General features: G+C 53.6%; 1 protein-coding gene across 1 annotated transcript; it reads right to left on the bottom strand.

Moving 5' to 3' along the window:
- Positions 1-867: 867 nt before the first annotated feature.
- Positions 868-24,825, bottom strand: URM1 (ubiquitin related modifier 1). The gene is made up of 5 exons (XM_038745557.1): positions 24,764-24,825; positions 14,417-14,487; positions 5,000-5,081; positions 1,889-1,937; positions 868-987 (listed from the first exon to the last, which is right to left on the bottom strand). The coding sequence occupies exons 1-5, from the start codon at positions 24,796-24,798 to the stop codon at positions 919-921; spliced, it is 306 nt and encodes a 101-aa protein (XP_038601485.1). The 5' UTR covers positions 24,799-24,825; the 3' UTR covers positions 868-918.
- Between the last annotated feature and the right edge of the window lie 2 nt (positions 24,826-24,827).

Below are 24,827 nucleotides of genomic sequence, written 5' to 3'. Positions count from 1 at the left end.
GGCGTCCGGTTCAGTGATGGCCAAAATCCCGGGTGACACCAGAGAGCGGACGCCCGCGCTCATCCAACCGGAGAGTGGTGGCCGGCGAGTCCAGGGGTCGTCCCACCTTCCAGCCCAGGGCCGTCCGCTCCTGTCCACTCTTTCCCTGCAGCGGGGCTTGAACGGCAGCAGTCCAGGGGAGGTCGGCTGGTGGCCTGTCTGACCTGGGGCAATGGACCACCATGAAGCTCAGGGAATGAGGAGGCAGAGGGGGAGGAGAAGATGGAGCAGGTCGGAAAACCTGAAGCCAGTTGCGGAGATCGGAGTGGGAGAGGCGGAGAGGGCTACCCTATAGAGTGCTTGTTCGGGGCCTTTTGAGTCCTTCTGCTGGGAGGCTCTCATCCCCACTTTTCCAGGCAGGAAACTGGAGGCGGAAGAGTGATTTCGACCCCTAACCAGAGCCCCCAGGGACTCCACTTGGGGTTGAATATGCTACTCGCTTCCCCACTTGCCCTCCTGGACCCCAACACAGATAGGCCCAAGACGCCAAGGCACTTTTGGCCAAGGGGCGGTCCAACTGCTGAGTTTGGTCGGGGAGGGGAGAGAAAGCTGCGTCCTCCAGTTCCCGTGCTTGTTTTGAGCGCTTGGCCTCATTTCCCTGTCCAGAGGGAGAGCTGGGGACATGGAAAAGGAGGGAGGAGACTGGGACAAGGGGGGGAAGGTGGGAAAGAGAGGAGGAGTTGGGTCCAGGAGCCACTGCAGGTGGGCTTGGGCCTCTTACTTTCACTGGGCAGTCTGGCCTGTCAGCCAGCCAGCCAGAAGCACCCCGGGCGGCCCTGAGAGCCCAGGGGGCAAAGGCTGAGTCTTCCTTTTCTTTCTCTTTTTTTAAAATTTTGATCCCCCAACTTGAGAGTTTCTGTCTCTGGGCTTTCAGGGATCTTAACCACCGTGTAAGGTCGAGATGAAGATAATGTTGTCCTGGTCCTTCAATTGGTAGTCCAGCTCACCCTGGAGGGGGAGAGAAAGGGGGAAGAGAGGGGAAGGAGAGAGGTCATCAGAAACCAGCAGAGGAGGATCACTCCCTCCCATCTGGGCAGAGGCTGGGAAGAAGGTTGGACCCTGGACCCAGGGGATGGAGGGGCTTGGGACTCCTCCTCTCTGAGTTTTGGTGGTGAGAAGCTGGAGAACTCAATCTGGGGTCAAAAGAATTCCCCCCAACCCCAATACACTCCCCAGGCCCCCTGTTCCCTACCAAGGGAGACATCCAGTTCAGTGATGGCCAAAACCCCGGGTGACAACAAGAGTGGACACCCGCCCTTGTCCTACAGGGCAGCGGTGGCCAGGAAGTCCAGGGGTCGGTCCCGCTTCCCAGCCCAGGGCTCCCTGCTCCTGTCCACTCCTTCCCTCCATCAGGGCTTGACTGATGGGAAGGGGTGGCGGGGGGATGGATGGATGGACGGGGGCTTTGCTACTGCTGGGAAGGATGCACTTGGATCCCTGGGCAGAGGGAGGCCCGGGCTTAATTCTCTTTCACCTTCTGCCCCCTCAACCTCTGATCTCTTCAAGTGCGGCCCTGGCTGGGTCTGGTCCAGCCCTAGGCGGGGACTAAGATCCACCCGGGGGTCTGCCATTGGGAAGGTCCAGCTGGGTTTCTCTTGTAGAACTGCTTTGGTCTGAGGGACTTTTAAGGAACAGCCCCAGGTATTCATTCATTCAACCATTCACTCGTATTTATTGAGCGCTTACTGTGTGCAGAGCACTGTACTAAGCGCTTGGGAAGTACAAATTGGCAACATATAGAGACGGTCCCTACCCAACAACGGGCTCACAGTCTAGAAGGGGGAAACAGACAACAAAATATATTAACAAAATAAAATAAATAGAATAGTATATATGGACAAGTACTAACCAGAAGCTCCCAGTCGGCGTCGTTGATCAGCACCAGGATTCCCGGCCGCCTGCGGGACAGAGGAGTTGGTTGAAGAGACGAAGGCACCTAACGGCCACAAGGAAACGAGCTCGGACTCGGGACTCAGAGGACCTGGGTTCTAACCCCGGCACTGCCACTTGTCTGCTGGGTGCCCCTCTGGGCCTCGGTTCCCTCGTGTGTAAAATGGGAATTAAGAACGAGAGCTTCATTTGGAACCAGGACTATATCCACACTGATTAGCCTGTAGCTCCCCATCATTCAGTAGAGTACCTGACACACAGAAGCGCTTAGCAAGTACCATTTAAAAAGAGGGGGGCGGGGAACCTAAGCCCATAAAGGTTCTTGACCTCACGGAGCCCCCATTCTGCTGCCTTCCTTCTATTCCCAGGGACGATTCCCATCGGCACCTGATGTGGATGAGACTCCATCTCACGGCGGCCTCTTCAGCCACCCACACACCCCAAGAAACTTCACAGTCGCCGGCGTCACCTTAGAATTCGATGGACAAATTAACTAAATTCTCAAATAAGAATATTCTAAAAAGTTCTTCATGGTGGGATTTATTGAGCATTTACTACATGCCAAGTACTGTACTCAGCACCGGGGTAGGCACAAAATAACCAGATTGGACCCTGGTCTCAGTCCCCGTTCTATATGGGGCTCACTGTCTGAGAGGATGGGAGAGCATGTAGTTCATCCCATCTTACCTCCTTCCCTTCCCCACAGCACCTGTATATATGTATATATGGTTGTACATATTTATTACTCTATTTATTTATTTCACTTGTACATTTCTATCCTATTTGTTTTGTTGGTATGTTTGGTTCTGTTCTCTGTCTCCCCCTTTTAGACTGTGAGCCCACTGTTGGGTAGGGACTGTCTCTATGTGTTGCCAATTTGTACTTCCCAAGCGCTTAGTACAGTGCTCTGCACATAGTAAGTGCTCAATAAATACAATTGATTGATTGATTGATCGAACAGAGGAGGAAACAGAAGTAAAGTTAAGTGACTTGATGAAAGTCCCACAGCAGCCTAGTGGTGGTAGTGGGATACGGCACGGGCCTTGGAGTCGAAAGGACCTGGGTTCTAGCCCCAGCTCTGCCACTTGCCTATTGTATGACCTTGGGCAAGTCACTTCACTTCCCTGTGCCTCAGTTCCCTCATCTGTAAAATGGGGATTAAGACTGTGAGCCCCAGGTGGGACAGGGACTGTGCCTAACCCGACCATAGCTTGTATCTACTCCAGTGCTTCGTACAGTGCCTGGCACATAGTAAGTGCTTCACAAATACCACTAAAAAAAGAAAAAAGAAAAAAAAAAAACCCATGGGTTTCCTGGCTTTCAGGCCCATGCTCTTTCCACTAGTCCGAGCGGCCTCTCTTCCTGTGATCTAACCTGAATTTCTCATGCTACAGTTTCAGCCTCTTTTCTCTTGATCTACCCTCCTTGCGATAACTCTCCCGAGGCCTCCAGCCCTCGGTAACAGAGGGCCGTGGGACAGATCTAATTTCAGGGAGGGAATGACCCGGAGAGGCTGAAACTGCCGGCAAGCAGAAGGGGCAGAACCAACGGGATCAACCGCCCTCTCGGAGGTGGGTCGGTCCAGTGGCCGGCTCCTCCTGGCTCCCGGGGTCCGGGGCAACCCGAGGATCCGGTTCCAAAAGGTTCCCGCTCCCTCCCTCCCTCCCTCTGCCCCGCGGCTGCCTGCACCCAGCTCTGAGTCGTCGCATGCCCCCTTTTCCACCAGGCTGGCCTCGTTTTAAAAATAAAGCGATTTCCCAGCAGATCGATCCCAGCAGCTTTTTGGAGAGGCTCGATCAGGTGCCAGGAGGTGCGTGGAGGCTGAGGAGGAAAGGTGGGGGAGGAGGCACGGAGGTCTCCCCGCCCCCGTCGTCCGCTCCCTGTCCATAGCTGATGGGGAGGGGGACAAGCGTGACTTAGGGTGAGCGGCGAAAGCGGGCTCAGGAGAAGGCAACGGTCACTATCCGGAGAACAGGCTGGAGGGGTCAGCGGAGCTGCAGCCGTTGGTGGTCCGGCTGAGGATTGACAACACAATACGAGGAAACGCATACACCACCTCCCACGCACAGACACGCATGCACACACACAGACACACTCCGACTCACGTGGCTGGGTCTCTCCCCACCCCTCCATCTGGGAAAAAAAAATCCCAAACCTAGATCGAGAGCAGGAAAAACCCAGATGGTAGCAGTGCAGAGGCACCCTGAGGTGGAGGGAGAGGGGGTTTCCCCTTAATGAATCACTGCAGGACAGGTGGAAGTTTCCCTGGGCTGATGACAGGTCTGTCTTGCCGGGTGATTCCCAGGCAGGTCCCTATACCAATCTGGGCCCCCGATTCCCCCTCTTCCCAAAGGTATGATTCCTTTTTCCTTAGGAAGCAGCGTGGCCCAGTGTGGGCCTGGGACTCAGAAGATTCTGGGTCCTAATCCCAGCTGGTAGATAGAGCACGGGCCTGGGACTTAGAAGGTCATGGGTTCTAATGACGGCTCCGCCACTTGTCTGCTGTCTGACCTTGGGCAAGTCACTTTACTTCTCTGTGCCTCAGTTCCCTCATCTGTAAAACGGAGATTGAGACCATGAGCACCACGTGGGACGGGGACTGTGTCCAACCCAATTTGCTTGTATCTACCCCAGCGCCTAGTACAGAGCTTGGCACAAAGTAAGCGCTTGGCAAATACCATAATCATTATTAATTATTATTATTATGGGCAAGTCACTCCATTTCTCCGTGCCTTAGTTACCACATCTGTAAGGCGGGGATTAAGACGGTGAGCCTCATGTGGAACACGGACTGTGTCCGACCTGATTAGCTTGTACCTACCCCAGTGCTTAGTACAGTGCCTGGCACATAGTAAGTGCTTAACGAAGACCATTTAAAAAAAATTCTGAGGAAATCAGGGCCGCAAGGCAAGGCCTGGAGCTTGAGCAGTTTTATCCTCCGGGGCCCAGGTACTCTCCAACTCATCTGGACCCATCTGGATCCTCGTCCGCTAGGATCTTCTCCACCATTCTTCCCTTCCGCCCACCCCCGCACCCCCGCCAAGCCCGTCCCGGCTGACTGAGGACTCACACACTGTCTCCCTGGATGAACAGCTCGGGTCGCTCTTTCAGCAGGTTGTTTTGGATCCAAACGAGGAGGTGCCGGATGTCCCCTGAGGAAAGACAAATCATGAAACCCCATCACAACTCTCCCGCCCCTATCTTGCCCCCGGTCCTCAAATTGCCGCCGGGGGGGCCGGCCCCACTCATTCCACTGGGGCGGAGACCCTAAAGTATCAATGAAGGGGGCAACAGATCCCTGGACACATGGGTGACTGCCTGCTTGCAAACCACATACGTACGGAAAATTTATCCATTCCACAAACGTTGAGAACGGGCAGTGAAATCCCGCACCACATTCTACCTCTCCTCTAAAAGTCTAACAAGGAACTGCTTCAACTGCTGCAAGCTGAAGAAGCCAAGAGGCTTAGTGGGTAGAGCACAAGAGCCCGGGAGTCCGAAGGACTTGGGTCCTAATCCCAGCTCTGCCACTTGTCTGCTGTGTGACTTTGGGCAAGTCACTTAATTTCTCTCTGCCTCACTTCCCTCAGTGTAAAATGGGAATTAAGACCACGCGGTCCATGTGGCAAGTGACTTTGGGCAAGTCACTTAACTTCTCTGTGCCTCAGTTACCTTATCTGTAAAATGGGGATTAAGATTGTGAGCCCCACGTGGGACAACCTGATCACTTTCTTTATATACTCCCCAGCGCTTAATACAGTGCTTTGCACATGTAAGCGCTTAACACATGCCATCATTATTATGTGGGTCATGGACCGTGCCCAACCTGATTAGCCTGGATCTACCCTAGTGATTGGAACAGTGCTTGGCACATAATAAGGGCTTAACATATACTACACTTTTTTTTTTTTAAAGGAGGTCTCTGGTTTAGACATCAGGAGTATTCCGTCAATCATATTTACTGAGTGCTTATTATGTGCAAAGTACTTTACTAAGTGTTTGGGAGAGTACAATGTAATAATAGACACGTTCCCTGCCCACAACAAGCCTACAGTCTACAGGGACGCAGGGGGACACAGGAACAAGGGTTGTTGGGAGGCTGCGGATGAACCCCCTGTCCGGAGTAGGCTGGGGGTCCTCCTGCCTGCCAGTCTATCACACAGCCGGACAACAGGCTGGCCATCGGGGCCCCGCGCTGGAGTCCAATCCCCCCCGCTCTCAGCTCTCAGGAACCCTCCCGCTGCGCTGAACGGCAGCACCCAGCGAGGGACACATCTTGGCTCCGGAGGGTGAGAGGACGCGGCTTTCGCCTTTGCTGGCATACGTCCTTTGTGAGGGGAAAGAGAGAGAGGAAAGAAACAATTGTGGAAGCGATAGCATCAGTTAATTTCCTCTGGAGGAGGCTGAGGAGAGGGAGGAATCAGTCACCGGCTTGGAAGACGCTGACAAATGACTCTCCTGCTCCTTCTAGGTCCCTCGCTCCCCGGCCGGCTATACCCTAGACCCACCCCTCGCTGAGCTGGCTCTGCCAGGGGGCTGCATGGGAGTAGGGAGAAGGGGAGGGGAAAGATGGAGAGCGAGAGAGACAGAGAGCTGGGAGGACGTGGGAGGCTACCAGTGCAGCTGGAAATGGGTCATCCCCACCTGCTTTACTAGCTGCCTTGCTCATGATGGGATTAAGCGCATCCTATACGCCAAAGTACTGTGCTAAGCACAGCAACAGATGCAACAGAATTAGAGTAGGCCCCTGTCCCATACGGAGCTCTCATTCTTGTAATTGTTTACGGCCCTGCTGCTCTGGGGCGGGAGGAGGGATATTCTTTATCTTCCTGGAGAAAGGGAGCGGGGGTCCGGGACCAGGGTCGTGAGCAGGGTTGGCACCCCCCAAGTAACCCATCCCTTTGCGGTGAGCATGGGTCGTGTCACTGTGCATCAGAACCTCGGTCTTCGCCGGGTGTTGCCTGGGTTCAGTGGGGAGAGGCTTGATGAGGGGGTTGTGCTAAGGTCTAAAGGTCTGGAGACCCTCAGCCATCACCTCTCCTAGGTGAGAAGCAACGAGAGGGAAGCGCAGCTAGGATGTGGGGACTGAGGGGGACAGATCCGGCCCTGTTGGTACTGTGCTGTGTGACCTTGACCTAGCCCCTCTCCCCTCTAGCCCTGTTTCCCCATGGGTTGAGTAAAGTTGAGCCACAGAAGTTGAGAAAAATGATGTTAAAGTATGCCAACAAAAAGAACAAAAACCCTACCACGGCAATCAGGAAAATTGGCATATGCCCTTTTACTGCAAGGGAAATAGCAGTGCAGAGGGCAAGAAGGACTTGGTGCTCTTCTCTGGCCACCACCTTCCCTGGTACTCCTCCCCACCCCTCGCTGGAGTTGGGCCCAAGCCGACCCAGGTCAAGCAAGGGCCCCGGGGCCTGGGGACGTGGGCCGCGGGTCTGCCCAGAACCAGCAGGACCCCAAGTTCAGTCTTGGCCTGTGCGTGCGTTTGTGTATGTGTGTGTGTGTGTGTGTGTCCCCATATGGGTTCCGCCCGGTGGCCGGCTTCACACTTGGCTGTTCTGAAAGGGGGCCTCGGGCCTCGTCTCCCTCAACCTCCATCTTGGCCCGGCCGGGCGGGGAGCCTCGGGCCCATAGATCTTCCTCCCGCTCGATAAAACCGCCCAGGCCTGACAGATTCATCAGCGGGGAATGGGCGGAGGGAGCGGGCGCACGGCTCCGTGTGCAGAGGAACCGCCGGCGCTGGCGAGTGCCTGGAATACCAAACGCAAGGACGGGGCTGCCCTCTTTAACCCCTGTTCCCACTCACCCCGGCCGTCTCCCCGGGCCCCGGACGACCCTCCCCGCCTCAACCCAGCATCTCCCGGTCCCCGGAGACGGCCAGCGCTCCGGGCGCCCGGCCCCCACCCCTGAACCCCAGTCCGTGGCCTCTGATCCCAAACTGGACGTGCCCAGCGGGATGGGGCTCCTCCCGGGCCTTGCCGGGTGCAGACCTTGGGGTTGATGGGAGGAGGGGGCTTGGACGCCGGCTCGGGGAGGAGGAAGAGGAGGAGGGTCTCGCTGCCCTCCTCACGGCGAGGTCAGAGAAGCCACCGGGGCCGTTGGACGGCCCGGGTAGCGCCAGCCCCGGGGAGGAGACGCTTCCTTTGACCCGGGCTCGGCTCGTTCATCATGGTGCCCGCGACCCTGCTCCCATTTGCCGAGGTCACTGACTCCAGCGGACCCCCCGGGCCCCGCCCACATTCTCACCCGCCCGCCCGTTACCATGGTGAGGCCCCTGCCTCTCCGCCCTTATTGTTCCCCAGCCTGGACCTGGGGGTGGGCGGGGGTGAGGGGGAAATCCACAGCTCCCTTCGGAGAGGTCCCACTCAGCCTCGCCCCAACTTTCCTCGGCTTTGCTCCCGGGGAGAGGGGTGTGACGGTGGGGAGAAGGAAGGACGGGAGGGAAATGGAGACCGGGGGCGGTGGAGGTGCTTAGTGATGGGGGAAGGGTTCCAGCTCAGCTCCAACGCTCTCCTTCTTTCCCCCAGTGAAGGCCTGACTATGCTAATGCCCTCCCTTCCCAGATGGCGGCTCTCCAAAGGCAGGCTGGGAGGTGGAAGGGGGAAGCACGGCATCAGTCAGGTGCTGAGGAGCCGCCCGGAACACAGCAAAATGGCGGCTGGGACAACTCCCTACTCTCTGGGGATTTTAGACTGTGAGCCCACTGTTGGGTAGGGACTGTCTCTATATGTTGCCAATTTGTACTTCCCAAGCGCTTAGTACAGTGCTCTGCACACAGTAAGCGCTCAATAAATACGATTGATGATGATGATGATGGGGATCGCTCCCTCGCCCCGTCCCACTGGCCCGGGCGTCAGAAGGTCATGGGTTCTAATCCCGGCTCCGCCACCCGTCCGCTGTGTGACCCTGGGCAAGTCACTTCATTTCCTCTGTGCCTCATCTGTACAACGGGGACTGAGACCGTGAGCCCCACGTGGGACAGGGACTGTGTCCAACCCAATCGGCTCGTAGCCACCGCAGGCGCTTAACGAATGCCAGAATAATCATCAATCATAATCACTAGATTAATTAATCGTCGATAATTACCATTAAATTATTATTATTTAAAAGGAAAATAATAACGAACAACATTATTATCATCATCACCCCTTGAGCCGGACCATTTGGGTCCCACATCTCGGCTGGAAGATTCCGGGCCCAGACCCACCATCGGGACTGAGCGGGAGAGTCCAGAAGTGAGGGGGCTCCTCTTCGGAGCTCCTCTCCCGGGAACCCTCGGCCAATCTGTTCAGAGCAGTCCAGAGGGAAACCCTTGGGTCTCGGCAGCTGATTCCTCACCTCACGGCGGCTCGGCCCATTCGTTAACTCAATCGTATTTACTGAGCGCTTACTGCGGGCAGAGCACTGGACTGAGCGCTTGGGAAGTACAAGTCGGCAACATATAGGGACGGTCCCTACCCAACAATGGGCTCACGGTCTAGAAGGCCCACACCTCGCCACCCCGACCCCGGGGGCTCCTGGGTGTGGGGCAGCTCGACGTGGTAGCGAACAGGTCCGGGAGCGCCCGAGGCCCTGGTTTCTGCCCCTTGGGATGTCCCCGGGAGTGAGGCCAAGGAGGACTGGCCCTTACGGGTAGGGGCCCTCGGCCACTTTAACGGTTGGTTCCAATTTCTGGCCCGTAATTCCACCTCCAAAGGCCCCCTCGTGACCACACGAGAGGCTTCACGCTTCCTCCGAGGGGAGGCTGCGGAAGGGGATTCCCCTGCCAGACGTGGCCTGGCACTGCCCTCTCAGAGACCCCTCAGGGAGATGCCCTTGGAAAGCCTGCAGCTGGGCCCTACCAACAAGGACAGCCCAGAGCTAGCCAGCCAGTCAACCCTCCCTCCTCACCCTCCAGGAGTTCTCCCGGCAACACCCTTGCCCACCCGCCCCCAGCCACGACCCGGCCCTGCCCAGAGACACTGCCGTCCCGTCCCGTCCCACCCCCCCTCCGCCTCCGTCTGACCCCTTGCTCTGGGAGGTAGCATCCGGGTGGCTCTCCTAATGTCCCGGCCACATCCACCAAGGGCCATGAAACGGTTTTTCTCCCCTGCCTGCCCCCAGCCCGCCTCAGTCCCTTGAGCCTGACTTAAAAGGGAAAAAGAAAAGACCAAAGAGGGGAGCGGAGGAGGGGGGTAGGGGGGGCATCAGAGAGTCGATTTACAAGTGAATGGGGGTAAGAATGGAGCAGTTTGTGGGATAAAGCGCTTGCAGAAGGAGGTTTACAGATGTGCAGAGGGGACTGGCTCCTCATTGTTTAATTAAGCAGAAAGTGGCTCTTTTCAAAAGCAATTTTGCACAGGGGCTGGGGGGGCTCTGCAAACAGCCCCAGTGAGCCGAGGGCGAGGGCAGCAGGAGAAAGGAACAGCTGGCGCTGGGAGCCTCTGTGAAGCGCATGCTAAGCAGTTTAAAGAGCTACTGAAGCTCCCTCCCTCCCCCACACCACGGCCACCCTATAAATGGGAAGGGGCTGGGCCAGGGAAAGGCTCAGGTTCCTCCTGCCAGGTGTCCCCCGGCCAAGAGTCCTGCCGCTAACTGTCCTCCTCCTAGGCGTCCTCCTGCAAGGAGCCCTCCCGCCAAATGTCCATGGAGGAATGCTGTACGTCCGATGAGGTGCAGAGAGGAAGGAAGCTTGGTGCTTTGTCTGAGGGGCTCAAAGGAAAATCAATCAATCAGTGGTATTTACTGAGTGCTTACTATGTCTGCAGCAATGTACTAAGTGCTAGGAAGAATACAGGAAAGTCGGGACGCTGCCACAGGTGCTAACCCCGCAGATCGGGTCCGCTCGGCCCAGAGCTGGGGCAGGGCGGCTCCTCGGGATGGGAGCTGACGTCTCATTACAGCCACCTGGCCTCCGGGTCAGGACTGATTGATCAATCGATAGATCCCCAAACCTCTCCAGCCAGGTAGGTATAGACAGCCATGCTACAGAGAACTCCACCTCCCTAGTGGCTAAACCCATCTCCCTCCTGAGGCCATCTCTCTCCCTTTGCTTTCTCCTCGGGGCAGAGGACGGACAAGTGAGAATCGCCATCCTCTGTCCAGCCCGCTTTCAGGCCGCAGGGGGAGAATCAGAGCAGCCTCCAGAGGGGCAGGATGAGGCTTGGAGTCAGTCCTTGGCGAGGGCCTCAGTTTCCCCTCTGGTGGGCTGAGGGCTCTGGGGGTTTCGCATAACCGCCACCAGCTCAAAGGGGGTTCTGCCTCGTGGCAGAACTGCATCTAAGCCAGAGGGCACACTGTCAAACTGGACCTAATGTTAAGTACTTCCAGGGATGGTCCTCCCTCAGCTACCCGTTTCACCCCCTATTAACCCTCCAATGGGAGCATGTTCCTCATATCATGACATTTATGTCAGATTACGGTCCACATGTCTCCCATGTCACTGCTCCCTCTCTGAAGGGGCTCTGTGAAATTGCATGAGGCCTTCTGGGAGAAGAAACGAAAATCCCCACGGTTCCCCTGCTCACTCCCCCGACTCCAACTGTGGGCAAAACCAAGGGCGCCCCACGCCTCCCCCGTCGGGAAGGACTCGGCTAGCCGCCCCTTGGTGCCCACCCCCTTCTCCCTGGATCGCTCCCACCCAAGGCCCGCTCTCCTCTGCCCGGCTGAGTGGAGCTGGAGCTCTTCCATTCCCAGGGAGGCCTGGTCAGCGCCGCTCACAGACCTGCCACTGTGCAAACTCCCCGAGCCGAGGAGGGTCCACGGAGGCGGCGGCAAGGGCAGGCGGACAATGACCTGTTTGAGAAGGGCGGCCCTGGGGCCTGCTGCTCCGGGAAGGGCCCCGCCGCATCCGAAAGGGACAAACCCAGGCAGCTCGCTTACGGGAGCGAGGCCCTGGTCTCAATTTTCCGGTGGGCTGAGGGCTCTGGGGGTTTCGCATAACCACCATCAGCTCAAAAGGGAGGCAGAACTGCATCTAAGCCAGAGGACACACTGTCAAACTGCACCTAATGTTAAGTACTTCCAGGGATGGCCCTCCCTCAGCTACCCGTTTCACCCTCTATTATCCCTCCAACGGGGGCATGTTCCTCGTATCATGACATTTATGTCAGATTATGGTCCACAGGTCTCCCATGTCACTTCAAATCTTGGGTTCTCACTCCCCCACCTCCACCTTTTCCCCTCAGGTAGTACAAGAGAAGCAGCGCGGCTCAGTGGAAAGAGCCCGGGCTTTGGAGTCAGAGGTCGTGGGTTCAAACCCCGGCTCCGCCATGTGTCAGCTGTGTGACTTTGGGCAAGTCACTTCACTTCTCTGGGCCTCAGTTCCCTCATCTGTAAAATGGGGATGAAGACTGTGAGCCCCCTGTGGGACAACCTCATCACCTTGTAACCTCCCCATCGCTTAGAACAGTGCTTTGCACGTAGTAAGCGCTTAATAAATGCTATTATTATTATTATTACTACACATCTTTTAACTCTGTTGCTTTCCCCTGCTTGCAATTTATTTTAGTGCCTGTCTCCCGCCTCGATTCCATTATCAGCTGCTTGAGGGCAGGGATGGTGTCTCCCAAACTCTGTTGTACTATACTGTCCCATGCTCTTACATCATCATCATCAATCGTATTTATTGAGCGCTTACTATGTGCAGAGCACTGTACTAAGCGCTTGGGAAGTACAAACTGGCAACATATAGAGACAGTCCCTACCCAACAGAGGGCTCACAGTCTAAAAGGGGGCTCACAGTCTTACACACAGTCAGTGTTCAATGATACTACTGACTGAATGACTGCTGTCTAGCCTAAACCCCCCGTTGCCATCTCAGCCCATGTCCTCTTGTTCGGCCTTCTGAAAAAATGGAAAACCGGTGACTACTGTTCTCTGTAAAATGCAACCCTCTTCAAGTCTTCCCCATTCCCCAATCTAGTGTCCAGACTAAATGATCCTGACTCCTGTGTCTTTCCAACTTTTCAACATCTTTTCAACGGAGCCACCCCTGTGGCTCTGCCCCCGGAGCAAGCCTCTGGGTGCTCTATCTCAGCCCCTGAACACACAGCTCCAGACTGGCGCCGGAGCTTGGGGGCTAACTTTCCTGGCTGCCGGAAACATGGGAAACGTCAAGCAGTGTGGCCTAATGGATAGAGCACAGGCCCGGGAGACAGAAGGACCTGGGTTCTAACTCCGCTCAACTGTGACACCCTGGGCTCAGCTACCTCATCTGGAAAATAAGGATTGAGACAAATGGGACGGAGACTGTGAGTCCTATGTGTGCCTACCTCGGCGCTTAGTACAGTGCCTGGCATATAGTGAGCACTCGACAAATACCATTACAAAAACCAAAAACACTGAAACACCTTCCTCCAGGGAGCCAATACACAGAAAAAGAATTAGGGTTTACAATGTAAGGGGTGGGGATTGCGCGTCCAGAAAGGAAGGGGACTAGGAGGGAAGGGACAGCAGTGGCTGGCTGTTTGGCTGGCTAGCTACAAGCAGCAGCTGGTCAACAAATCTACACCACATCCAACCCCCCCTTGAGCATTTTCGGAGTTTATTCGGTCGGATTCATCTATCGGTCTCAATTCCATCTACCTCGTCGCTCCCACCCACGCCCTGCCTCTGGCCTGGAACGCCCTCCCTCTTCAAACCCGACAGACAACGTTACTCTCCCCACCTTTAAAGGCTTATTGAAGGTACATCTCCTCCGAGGGGCCTTCCCCGACTAAGCCCTCATTTCCTCTTCTCCCACCCACTTCTGCGTCATCCCGATTTGCTCTTTATTCACGACCCCCGAGTCCCATAGCACTTCCATACATCTCTGAAGTTTATTTATATTAATGTCTGTCTCCCCGCTCTAGATTGCAGGGTCCTGGGAGGGGAATGCGTCTCCCAAATCTGTTATATTGTACTCACCCAAATCTTAGTACGGTGCTCTGTACCCGGAAAGCAATTAATACGACTGATTCATATTTATTGAGCGCTTACTACGTGCAGGACACTGTGCTGAGTGCTTGGGAGAGCACGACAGAATTAGAAGACATGTTCCCAGCCCATAATGGGCTTACGGTCTGATTGAGGTAGGAGAAGCGGTTTCCTTCACCCCAGGGAGGTAGCCAGTCCGAGGGAATCGGGCAGGGCTGGTCCCGTGTGAAAAAGCTATCGAAGAGTTTCCCCTGGAAACAGAAGGGCCTAAGGTAAGCGCTCAATAAATACACTTGATGATGATGATGATGATCTCTGAACCTGCTGGAAATCACCACTGAGCATGCTCACGGAACCGACGCTGTGTGTGTTTCTTTGGGGGAGGGGGGGAGCCCCCCAAGTGGTTCTGTGGAGGGGATTTCCTTCCTGTGGCTGTACTACTGCCTGCTGAGATAGCAGGGCCGCCGGGGAGTACCAATCCATCACCTCCTGCATGCAGAGCGAGCGAACAAGCCCTCCCCCCCTCCTTCTCCCCTCCCACTCCGGCTGGCAGGGCTGGCGGGACAGCCTGCACAGGGGGGCTACTCACAGGGCTCTGCCTGGCTGGGCAAGGTCACCAGGTGCTTCTTCACGCCGTCAAACAGGAGTTCGGCTCCACCTCTACAATTTGAACGGAGACAGAGAAAGGGCTTAGGACTGTGGGCGAGAGAGCGGGGGGCGGGGAGGAAGCGTACAGTTCCCCAGCAGCAGCAGAAGGGCAGAGTCCAGGGACCCGAGCTACGTGGATGGATAGTTGCTGTCCAAAGATTCCCCCTACGCCCCACCAGAGCCCACCCGGCCCTCTCTCCGGAATGACTGCTCCGTAGACGAACTCTGATCCATAGCCCTGCTCTCCTCTGCAATCTCGCATTTCTCCTGCCTCGGGGATTCCTCCTCATGCCTGTCCTTCTGGCTCCTCAAGCTCAACAGGTCTAAGCTCCTTAGACCTTGAGCCCCATGTGGGACAGGGACCGTGTCCAACCTGGTGGGCTTCTATCTATGCCAGTGCTCAGAACCGAGCTCGACACATAAGTGCTGATGTACCATCATCAGTCCAAAACTAAACTCATCTTCCCCGCCAGATCTGCTCCTCCTAACTTTCCCGTTGCAGTGAAAAACACCACTTACTTCTTGTATCTCAGGCCTTAACCTTGGCTTTATTCATTCATTCATTCAATCTTACTAATTGAGCGCTTACTGTGTGCACAGCACTGTACTAAGCGCTTGGGAAGTACAAATCGGCAAGATATAGAGACGGTCCCTACCCAGCAACAGGCTCACAGTCTAGAGTCTGTTGCCAAATCCCGTCAGTTCTTCCTCAGAAACATTTCCAAGATCCGCCCCTCCCTCTCCAGCTGAATGGCCACCACGCTGGGCCAGACACTTGTCCTATCCCGGCTTGGCTATTGTATCGGCCTCCTCGCCCATCTCCCTGCCTCCAGCCTCTCCCCTCTTTAGTCCATACCTCATTTATGCTGCCCGGGTCATTTTTCCACGTCTCAAAAACCTCCAGGGGTTGCTCAGTCCTCTTTGCATCGAGCAGACAATTGGTTTTAAAATACTCAATCAGCTTTCTTCCTTCTTATCCACTCTCCTCTCCCACTATACCCCCAGCTCACACTCGTGGTTCCCCTCCTACTCCCTGCGCCTCGTTCTCATTTCTCCGGCTGCCGACCTCTCATTCATGTCCTCATGTGATATCTGGAACTCCCTCCTACATCATATCTGACAGACCACAGCTCTCCCACCTTCAAAGCCCTTCTGCAGTTAATTTTCCCTGGAGGCCTTCTCCTACCCATTTCTCATCTTCCCGCCTAATTTTCCCCAACTCCCACTTCCAGCAATTGCATGACACCAAAGCCCCCCGAGGACTCTTAACCCCCTGTAGCCCTTACAAAACTCTAAGTTCCTTGAGGGCAAGAATGGTGCTCCTTTTATTTGTTAAGCGCCATGTGCCAGGCACTGAACTTATTTATTTATTAAATCACTTATTTATTCATCTTAATGTCTGTCTCCTCCTCCAGACTGTAATCTTGTTTATGGGCAGAGAACATGTCTGCTAATTCTGCTGTACTGTACTCTCCCAAGCGCTTAGTACAGTGCTCTGTAGCGAAAAGCAGCACGGTGTAGTGGATAGAGCAGGTGCCTGGAAATCAGAAGGTCATTTGGTTCTAATCCCGGCTCCACCATTTGACTGCAGTGTGACCTCGGGCAAGTCACTTCACTTCTCTGTGCCTCTGTTCCCTCATCTGTAAAATGGGAATTGAGTCCGTGAGCCCCAAATGGGACACAGACTGTGTCCGACTCCATTTGATTTGCTCCTATCCTCCCCGGCACTTAGTACAGTGCCCAGCACATAGTGAAGAAGCGTGGTTCAGTGGAAAAAAGCCCACGCTTGGGAGTCAGCGGTCATGGGTTCAAATCCCAGCTCTGCCACTTGTCAGCTGTGTGACTTTGGGAAAGTCACTTAACTTCTCTGGGCCTCAGTTACCTGATCTGGAAAATGGGGATTAAGACTGCGAGCGAGCCCCACGCGGAACAACCTGATCACCTTATATCATCCCCAATGCTTAGAACAGTGCTTTGCACATAGTAAGGGCTTAACAAATGCCATCATTATTATTATTATTATAGTAAGCACTTAACAAATACCACAATTATTATTATCATTAGGTGCTCAATAAATACCATTGATGCTAAGCACTGGGGTAGATAAAAACTAATCAGGTTGGACACAGTCCCTATCCCACACGGGGCTCACAGTCTTAATCCCCATTTTAGAGATGAGGGAACCAAGGAACAGAGAAGTGAAGCGACTCGCCCAAGGTGACCCAGCATCTAAGTGGCAGAGCTGGGATTAGAACCCAGGTCCTTCTGACTCCTAGGCCTGTGCTCTATCCACTAGGCCTCACTGCTCCTTCAGTTCTACTGAATTCTCCCAATGCTTAGTACAGTGCTACTGAGTGATATTACTAATGGACTGATTGATTGCTCCATATCACCCACCGAAAGTCCTGTCAGGGCTGCCTCCTGCTCACCTCCCCACCCCGATAGTCATCAAAATCACATCCAGAAACAGACACACTCTTCTCCCTGATCGAGGGGAGGAAACTGAGGTAGAAGGAGGCCAAATTTTAAACCAGACACCTTGTCTCTTGGCTGGAGCTTTCGACTTTCTGAAGGGGCTAAGCCACGTAAGCTTCTGAACAGGGTCGGGGGTGAGGGGACTGCAGGACCATCCCCTGTCAGGGGGAATGGGTGAGGTTTTGTCACTAAAGAATACTTGAATCCCTGTTGGGGTCTCAGCGTGGGGCGCGGGGAGGTGGTGTCCCTTCCCAAACAGTCACCGTCAACCCCGGCCCCCTCCCTCCTTCCCCCACAAGTAACGTGACTTGACGGGCAACAGAGACCACCAAGAGGCCAAGACAGGGTGCCCGAGCCAAGGCAGTTGTGACAGGGGAAACATGGGGCGTCTGTAATCAAAACAAGGTCACACTTTGTTGCTGTAGAAATGTGGAGGGAGAGATAAGGCCCATCTGTGGCACGCTTGCTGGGGCAATTTCAGCTGTGAACGGTGCACAGAGCCTCCATTTAGGCGCTTCCAAGAGATGCGTTTTCTTCTAGGGTGGAGGTCGGGAATTGCAGCAGCTGGGAAGAGGGGCGGGTGGCGGCGGGGGGGAGAGGGGAGAATAGAACGGGGGGCTCTTTGCCTCGGGAAGAGGTGATGGTCATCTTGGGGGACGGAGAAGGATGAGGGCGGCTGACTGCTGGGCAAACAACAGGCCGAGGCAGAGGCCGGTGGTACCAGCCACGGGTAGATTTGGTCTGTGTGGGGTTTTCCGCTGAATGGAGGGAGAATGAAGCTGGATCAATGGCGATCTCACCAACCAGCAGCTGTGCTCGCCGGCCCACGAAGGGAGGGGGAGAGCGGGGCCGCGATGGGGGTTTCTCCAGTGCTGGAGGGTTTTTTGAGCCGGACCCCGGGCAGATGAGCGGCTTCTCCTGGCTGGTGTGCTCAGTAGGGAGCTGGAAAACAGCCGGGCTCAAGACTCGATCATGGGAGTCTGAGGCCCAGCCCGGTAGCGGCAGCATCTTGAGGGCCAGCCTACTGAAGGACTTCTCTGCCCAGCAGATTTTCCTCTTCTCTCCTAACCCTGCTCGGTTCCCTCACTTATGCTGATTGCCAACTCGCTTGGTTCTCCTACCCGGTGAGGGCTGATGGGAAGGGCCGGGATGTTGGCCCGGACGACGGGTATTACGGCACATGCTTCCCCGTCACTGTTCCCGATAATAACCCTATCCATCCAGGCCCCAGTAGACTGTAAGCTCCGTGAGGGGCTTCTCCCTTCTTCGTCGCCCTGACTTGCTCCCTTTGCTCTTCCCCCACTCCAGCCCCAAAGCACTTATGTTCATATCTGGAATCCTGTTTATCCCTTTGCTCTTCCACCCTTCCAAACCCAAAGCACTTATGTTCATATCTGGAATCCTGTTTATCCCTTTGCTCTTCCATCCTTCCAAACCCAAAGCACTTATGTACACATCTGCAATTTTATTTCCTTGTATTGATGTCTGTCTCTCCTACTCCAGACCGTGAACTCGTTGTGGGCAGGGAATTTCACTGTTTATTGCTGTAGTGCACTTTCCTATGCGCTCAGTACAATGCTCTGCACACAGTAAGTGCTCAAAAAATACGATTGAATGAAGACAGGAATCACGCATTCTTTCACTTTTGTACTCTCTCGAGTGCTTAGAATCAATCAATCAACCGCATTTATTGAGCGCTTACTGTGTGCAGAGCACTGTACTAAACGCTTGGGAAGTACAAGAACTGTGCTCTGCACAGAATAGGCACTTCATAAATACTACTGAATGAACGCCCCTTACCCACCAAATGTTCCCTATGTCATGGTGGGGACAGACTAGGAAAGCATGGGGTTATCAGGCAGGAAGGGTAAGGACTGTCAGGATTGGATGTGAAGATGGCATTCTTCCCTGGATCTATGATTTTTCCCTGCTGTCTCCAGGTGTCATGAATCAAAATAAATCTGTAAATACATAAATAAATAAATCCTGATTACTTTGTATCTACCCCAGGGCTTAGAACCGTGCTTGACACATAGTAACACATTTTATACAGAGGTGCCCAGTTTTTCTTCCGAGTGGGTTTTCGTGGTGATGACAACTGAGACGGGACAAGCTTCCAAGAGGTAATAATAATAACTGTGGAATTCGTTAAATCCTTACGATGCGCCAAGCACTGTACGAAGCACTGGGGTGGATACAAGCAAATCGGGTTGGACACAGTCCCTGTCCCATCAGGGGCTCACAGTCTCGATCCCCATTTTACAGATGAGGTGACTGAGGCGCCAAAAAGTGAAGTGATTTGTCCAAAGTCGCACAGCAGACAAGTGGGGGAGCCGGGATTAGAACCTGGGTCCTTCTGATTCCCAGGCCCTTGCACTGTGCTCTGGGCTATGGTGTTTCTAATAAGCTAGAAACAACCCACTTTGAGACTCTTCAGCCCTCACTGGAAATTCTCAAGTCTGTCAGAGGCCTGGGATGTGCACGTCTGGGGTCCAGCTCCAAAAGGTCTAATCCCAGTGCTTAGACACAGAATACCTGCTCACATAACAATTTTTAGAAAAACACACACACAAAAACTGTGAGCCCACTGTTGGGTAGGGACTGTCTCTATATGTTGCCAACTTGTACTTCCCAAGCGCTTAGTCCAGTGCTCTGCACACAGTAAGCGCTCAATAAATACGATTGACTGATTGATTGATTGTCTCACTTGTCACACCTCAGGGAAAGGAAGACTTGACAAAATATCCAGGACTGGGGCAAAATGGCCTGCCCTCAAAACTGAAATAAGAATTGAGAGAAAACCAGCAAAGTGGAAATTATGGGCAGCCTGCATTAGATGACCGGAACTGCAGACAAGACTGGAAGCCTCGGCCCTCTACGAGGGCACAGAGTGGGAGAGGAAAAGTGTGAATCAGACCTCTCTCTATATGCAGAGCTTCCATCTTGAAAGGGACAGAAAAGGAATTAGAAACAAAATGGGAAGGGGGGTCCCGTCGGGGATAGGGCTCGGGTCTTTTTGTTCGGGTTCAAAGATAAGTACTGTGGTTGTCAGGCTAAGAAAAGGAAGACAGTGGGAGCAGGGGGGCTACTAGGCTCTGCCACTTGTCCCCTAGGTGACTTTGGGCTACTCACTTCAACTTCTCTGTGCCTCAGTTATCGGTGCTTAGAACAGTGCTTTGCACATAGTAAGCGCTTAATAACTGCCATTAGTATCATTATTATTATTGCCACAACTGCAAAATGAGGATTAAGAAACCGTGAGCCCCCCGTGGAACGTGGACTGTGTCCAACCTGATCAGCTTGTATCTACCCCAGCACTCAGTACAGTGTCTGGCACATGCCAAGCGCCAAATACCATAAAAAAATAAAGAGGGGATGATTTCAGAGCAGCAACGGGCAGGCGTGGAAGCGGCGGCAAACCCTGGGGGCTGGAGAGGCAGCTGACAGTGTAAGGGAGAAGCCAAGCATTTATCTTGCTAGGGACCTACTGTCTAAGGAGCTGAGCCAAATTAAGGAGCCTAGTTGAGTGCGTTGACTTGGTCACAGGGATTAACGTTTTTAGACTCCCCATCCCTGACAGAGGTCGGGTCAGGGCACAACCAAGCTGGCACCTTGGCACCCAGACGCTCTCAAATAGGAAAAAAACAATCTTGATGATTTGGGGCCGTGAAACCGCTCAAGCCTGGATAAAACAGGACACGGTGGCCCTAGAATTGAGGTTTGGGATCTAGGTCTATCGCGGTGCAAGGCAAAGGGCTTGACAAATTAGATATTCCGGAGTATATCTAGGACACTGGAGCAGTGTGGGCTAGTGGGCAGGGCACGGGGCTGGGAGTCAGGCGGACCTGGGTTCTAATCCTAGCCCTGCCACTTGTCTGCGGTGGGATCTTGAACACTTAACTTCTCCGTGCCTAAATGACCTCATCTGCAAAAAGGGGATGAAGACTGTGGGTCCCATATGGGGCAAGGACTGTGTCCAACCTAATTTCCCCAGTGCTTAGTCCAGTGCCTGGCACATAGTAAGCGCTTAACAAAAACCACAATTACTATTTTTATTAAGATACATATAGGCTGCTTTTGTTAACCCGTTGCATTTGAGTGTGTGTGCAGAGCAGTGTGGCTTAGTGGAAAGAGCATAGGTTGGGAGTCAGGCTGGGGGTTCTAATTCGGCTCCACCACTTGTCACCTGGGTGACTTTGGGCAAGTCACTTAACTTTTCTGTGCCTCAGTTACGTCATCTGTAAAATGGAGCTTACGACTGTGAGCCCCACGTGGGACAACCTTAGAACAACAACTTTAGAACACTGTTCGGCGCTTAGAATAGTGCTTTGCACATAGTAAGCGCTTAACAAATACCATCCTTATTATTATTATTACTACTAAGTACTCGGGAGAGTACGATAGGAGATAACAGAGTTGGTAGACACATTCCCTGCCCACCATGGGCTTACAGCGCACCTGTATATATGTATATATGTTTGTACGTATTTATTACTCTATTTATTTTACTTGTACATATCTATTCTATTTATTTTATTTTGTTAGTCTGTTTGGTTTTGTTCTCTGTTTCCCCCTTTTAGACTGTGAGCCCACTGTTAGACTGTCTCTATATGTTGCCAACTTGGACTTCCCAAGCGCTTAGTACAGTGCTCTGCACACAGTAAGCGCTCAATATATACGATTGATTGATTGACTGATTGATTACAGCCTAGACGTAAATAGAAAAAAGAAATACGCTAGACCTCTCAAGGGATGGAGGTGTTCAGGCCTGGGAAGTAGGATTCCGAATGCCCATCACAGTCTATCCCTGACCCCTGATGCTGTCTCAGCTCCCTCCCTACCTTGTTGCCTCAGTTTCCCCCCAGTTTAGATGAGAAGAAGGATTTCGTCCCTTTTATGACTCTGGGTGGAACTGGAAGGAGAGGGGTACCGAGGTTGTGGGGAGGGGCTGTGACTGTGGAGACGGGGAGCAAAGCTGAGGGTGAAGGCCAACACGGGGCGGGGGGCACCAAGCCATGGACTGTATTTTATGTGCAGAACACTGTACTAAGCACTTGGGAGAGTTCTCGGCGTTTTACCCACTTAAAACATGCCCCTGGCCAAATCGAGACTTGAAAAGATGGAGGCGTTCCATATTCCACATCGATAAGACACGTTAAGTCACAGCCGGTTGGCGAGAAGGCCGAGCCCTCTCATTTTTCAGTGGTATTTGTGAAGCGCTTACTACGGGCCAGGCGCTATATTAAGCGCTAGGGCAGATACGAGCCCTGAGAAGCAGTGAGTTTGGGAGTTGGAGGTGGTGGGTTCTAATCCTGGCTCTGCCACTGGTCTGTTGTGTGACTCTGGGCCAGTCACTTCACTTCTCTGGGCCTCAGTGACCTCATCTGTAAAATGGGGACTAACACTATGAGCCCCACGTGGGACAACCTAGTAACTTTTTATCCCCCCCCAGCACTTAGAACAGTGCTTGGCACATTGTAAATGCTTAATAAATACTATTATTATTATTATCGTTATTCGAGATAATCAGGTTGAGCCCAGTCCCTGTTGCCCATGGGGCTCTGTGGCTTAGTGGAAAGAGCCTGAGCTTGGGAGTCATAGGTCATGGGTTCGAATCCGGGCTCCGCCACTTAGCTGTGTGACATTGGGCAAGCCACCTCATTTCTCTGGGCCTCAGTTATCTCATCTGTAAAATGGGGATTAAGACTGTGAGCTCCATGTGGGACAACCTGATCACCCTGTAACCTCCCCAGCGCTTAGAACAGTGCTTGGCACACAGTTCATTCATACATTCAATCGCATTTATTGAGAGCTTACTGTGTGCACAGCACTGTACTAAGCGCTTGGGAAGTACAAGTTGTCAACAACTTGTTGCAACAAGTTACGGAGCCAGGATTTGAACCCATGACCTCTGACTCCCAAGCCCGTGCTCTTTCCACTGAGCCACGCTGCTTCTCTGTGCTGGGCAAATAGTAAGTGCTTCACACATGCCACCATTATTATTATAAAAAGGGGATGAAAAGTGTGAGCCCCACGTGGGACCAACTGATGACCTTGTATCTCCCCCAGCGCTTAGAACAGTGCATGACACATAGTAAGCACTTCATATATGCCATCATTATTATTATAAAAGGGGGATGAAGAGTGTGAGCCCCACGTGGGACCACCTGATGACCTTGTAGCTCCCCCAGGGCTTAGAACACTGTTGGCACACAGTAAGCGCTTCACACGTGCCATCATTATTATTATAAAAGGGGGATGACGCTTCACAAATGTCATTATTATTATTACTATAAAAGGGGGTTAAAGAGTGTGAGCCCCACGTGGGCCCACCTGATGACCTTGCATCTCCCCCAGCGCTTAGAACAGTGCTTGGCACATAGTAAGCGCTTCACACATGCCACCATTATTACTATTATAAAAGGGGGATGAATCAACCAATTGGATTTATTGAGCGCTTACTGTGTGCAGAACACTGGACTAAGCGCTTGAGAAGTACAAGTTGGCAACATCTAGAGACGGTCCCTACCCAACAGTGGGCTGAAGAGTGGGAGCCCCACGTGGGCCCACCTGATGACCTTGCATCTCCCCCGGCGCTTAGAACGGTGCTTGGCACCTAGTAAGCGCTTCACACATGTCATCATCATTTCTATAAAAGTGGGATGAATCAATCAATCGTATTTATTGAGCGCTTACTGTGTGCAGAGCACTGTACTAAGCGCTTGGGAAATACAAAGTTGGGAACTTACAGATGGTCCCTACCCAACAGTGGGCTGAAAATCTCCAGCGGCTACCAATCAATCTGCGCATCAGGCAGAAACTCCTCACCCTGGGCTTCAAGTCTCTCCATCCCCTTGCCCCTTCCTACCTCACCTCCCTTCTCTCCTTCTCCAGCCCAGCCCGCACCCTCCGCTCCTCCGCCGCTGATCTCCTCACCGTTAGGCCTCGTTCTCACCTGTCCCGCCATCGACCCCCGGCCCACATCCTCCCCGGGGCCTGAAATGCCCCCAATCCCTCTGCCCATCCGCCAAGCTCGCTCTCTTCCTCCCTTCGAGGCCCTACTGAGAGCTCACCTCCTCCAGGAGGCCTTCCCACACTGAGCCCCTTCCCCTCCCCCTCGTCCCCCTCTCCACCCCTCCCATCTTACCTCTTTCCCTTCCCCACAGCACCTGTATATATGTACATACGTTTGTACATATTTATTACTCTATTTATTTATTCTATTTGTACATATCTATCCTATTTATTTTATTTTGTTAGTATGTTTGGTTTTGTTCTCTGTCCCCCCCTTTTAGACTGTGAGCCCACTGTTGGGTAGGGACTGCCTCTATATGTTGCCAACTTGTACTACCCAAGCGCTTAGTACAGTGCTCTGCACACAGTAAGCGCTCAATAAATACGATTGATGATGACGATGGGAGCCCCACGTGGGCCCACCTGATGACCTTGTATCTCCCCCAGCGCCTAGAACGGTGCTTGGCACATAGTAAGCGCTTAATCAATCAATCAATCAATCGTATTTATTGAGCCACTTTAATAAATGCCACTTTATTATTATTGTTATTATTATTATTATTAATAGGATGGAGTGAATGAATGGACAGGGCGCGCTCGGGCCCCTCATGGGCCATGGAGGCCGGTGCTGCCCCCGAGGAGGCCGGGCAGACCGGCGGGGGGGGCCGCCATGCCTCGCGCGCTGGGCACCACACTGGGCACCACGTTGGGCACCATATTGGGCACCACACTGGGCACCACGCTGTGCCCCGCAAATCCCGAGAAGGAGCGTCACCGCCCGGCTCCCGCAGACACTCACCCGAACTCCACCAGCACCGACACGGGCGCCGCCATCTTGGCGGCCCCTCCCCGGAAGTCCCGCC

Source organism: Tachyglossus aculeatus, chromosome 4, assembly GCF_015852505.1.
Source record: "Tachyglossus aculeatus isolate mTacAcu1 chromosome 4, mTacAcu1.pri, whole genome shotgun sequence".
Taxonomy (NCBI): domain Eukaryota; kingdom Metazoa; phylum Chordata; class Mammalia; order Monotremata; family Tachyglossidae; genus Tachyglossus; species Tachyglossus aculeatus.
This window is presented reverse-complemented; position numbering and strand designations above follow the sequence as displayed.

Coding starts and splice junctions, on each gene's coding strand:
- URM1 (XM_038745557.1), bottom strand. CDS start 24,798: ATGGCGGCGCCCGTGTCGGTGCTGGTGGAGTTCGG. Junction 14,488..24,763: donor TCGGTGCTGGTGGAGTTCGG/GTGAGTGTCTGC, acceptor TTCAAATTGTAG/AGGTGGAGCCGAACTCCTGT. Junction 988..1,888: donor ACGCCGACTGGGAGCTTCTG/GTTAGTACTTGT, acceptor CTCCCCCTCCAG/GGTGAGCTGGACTACCAATT.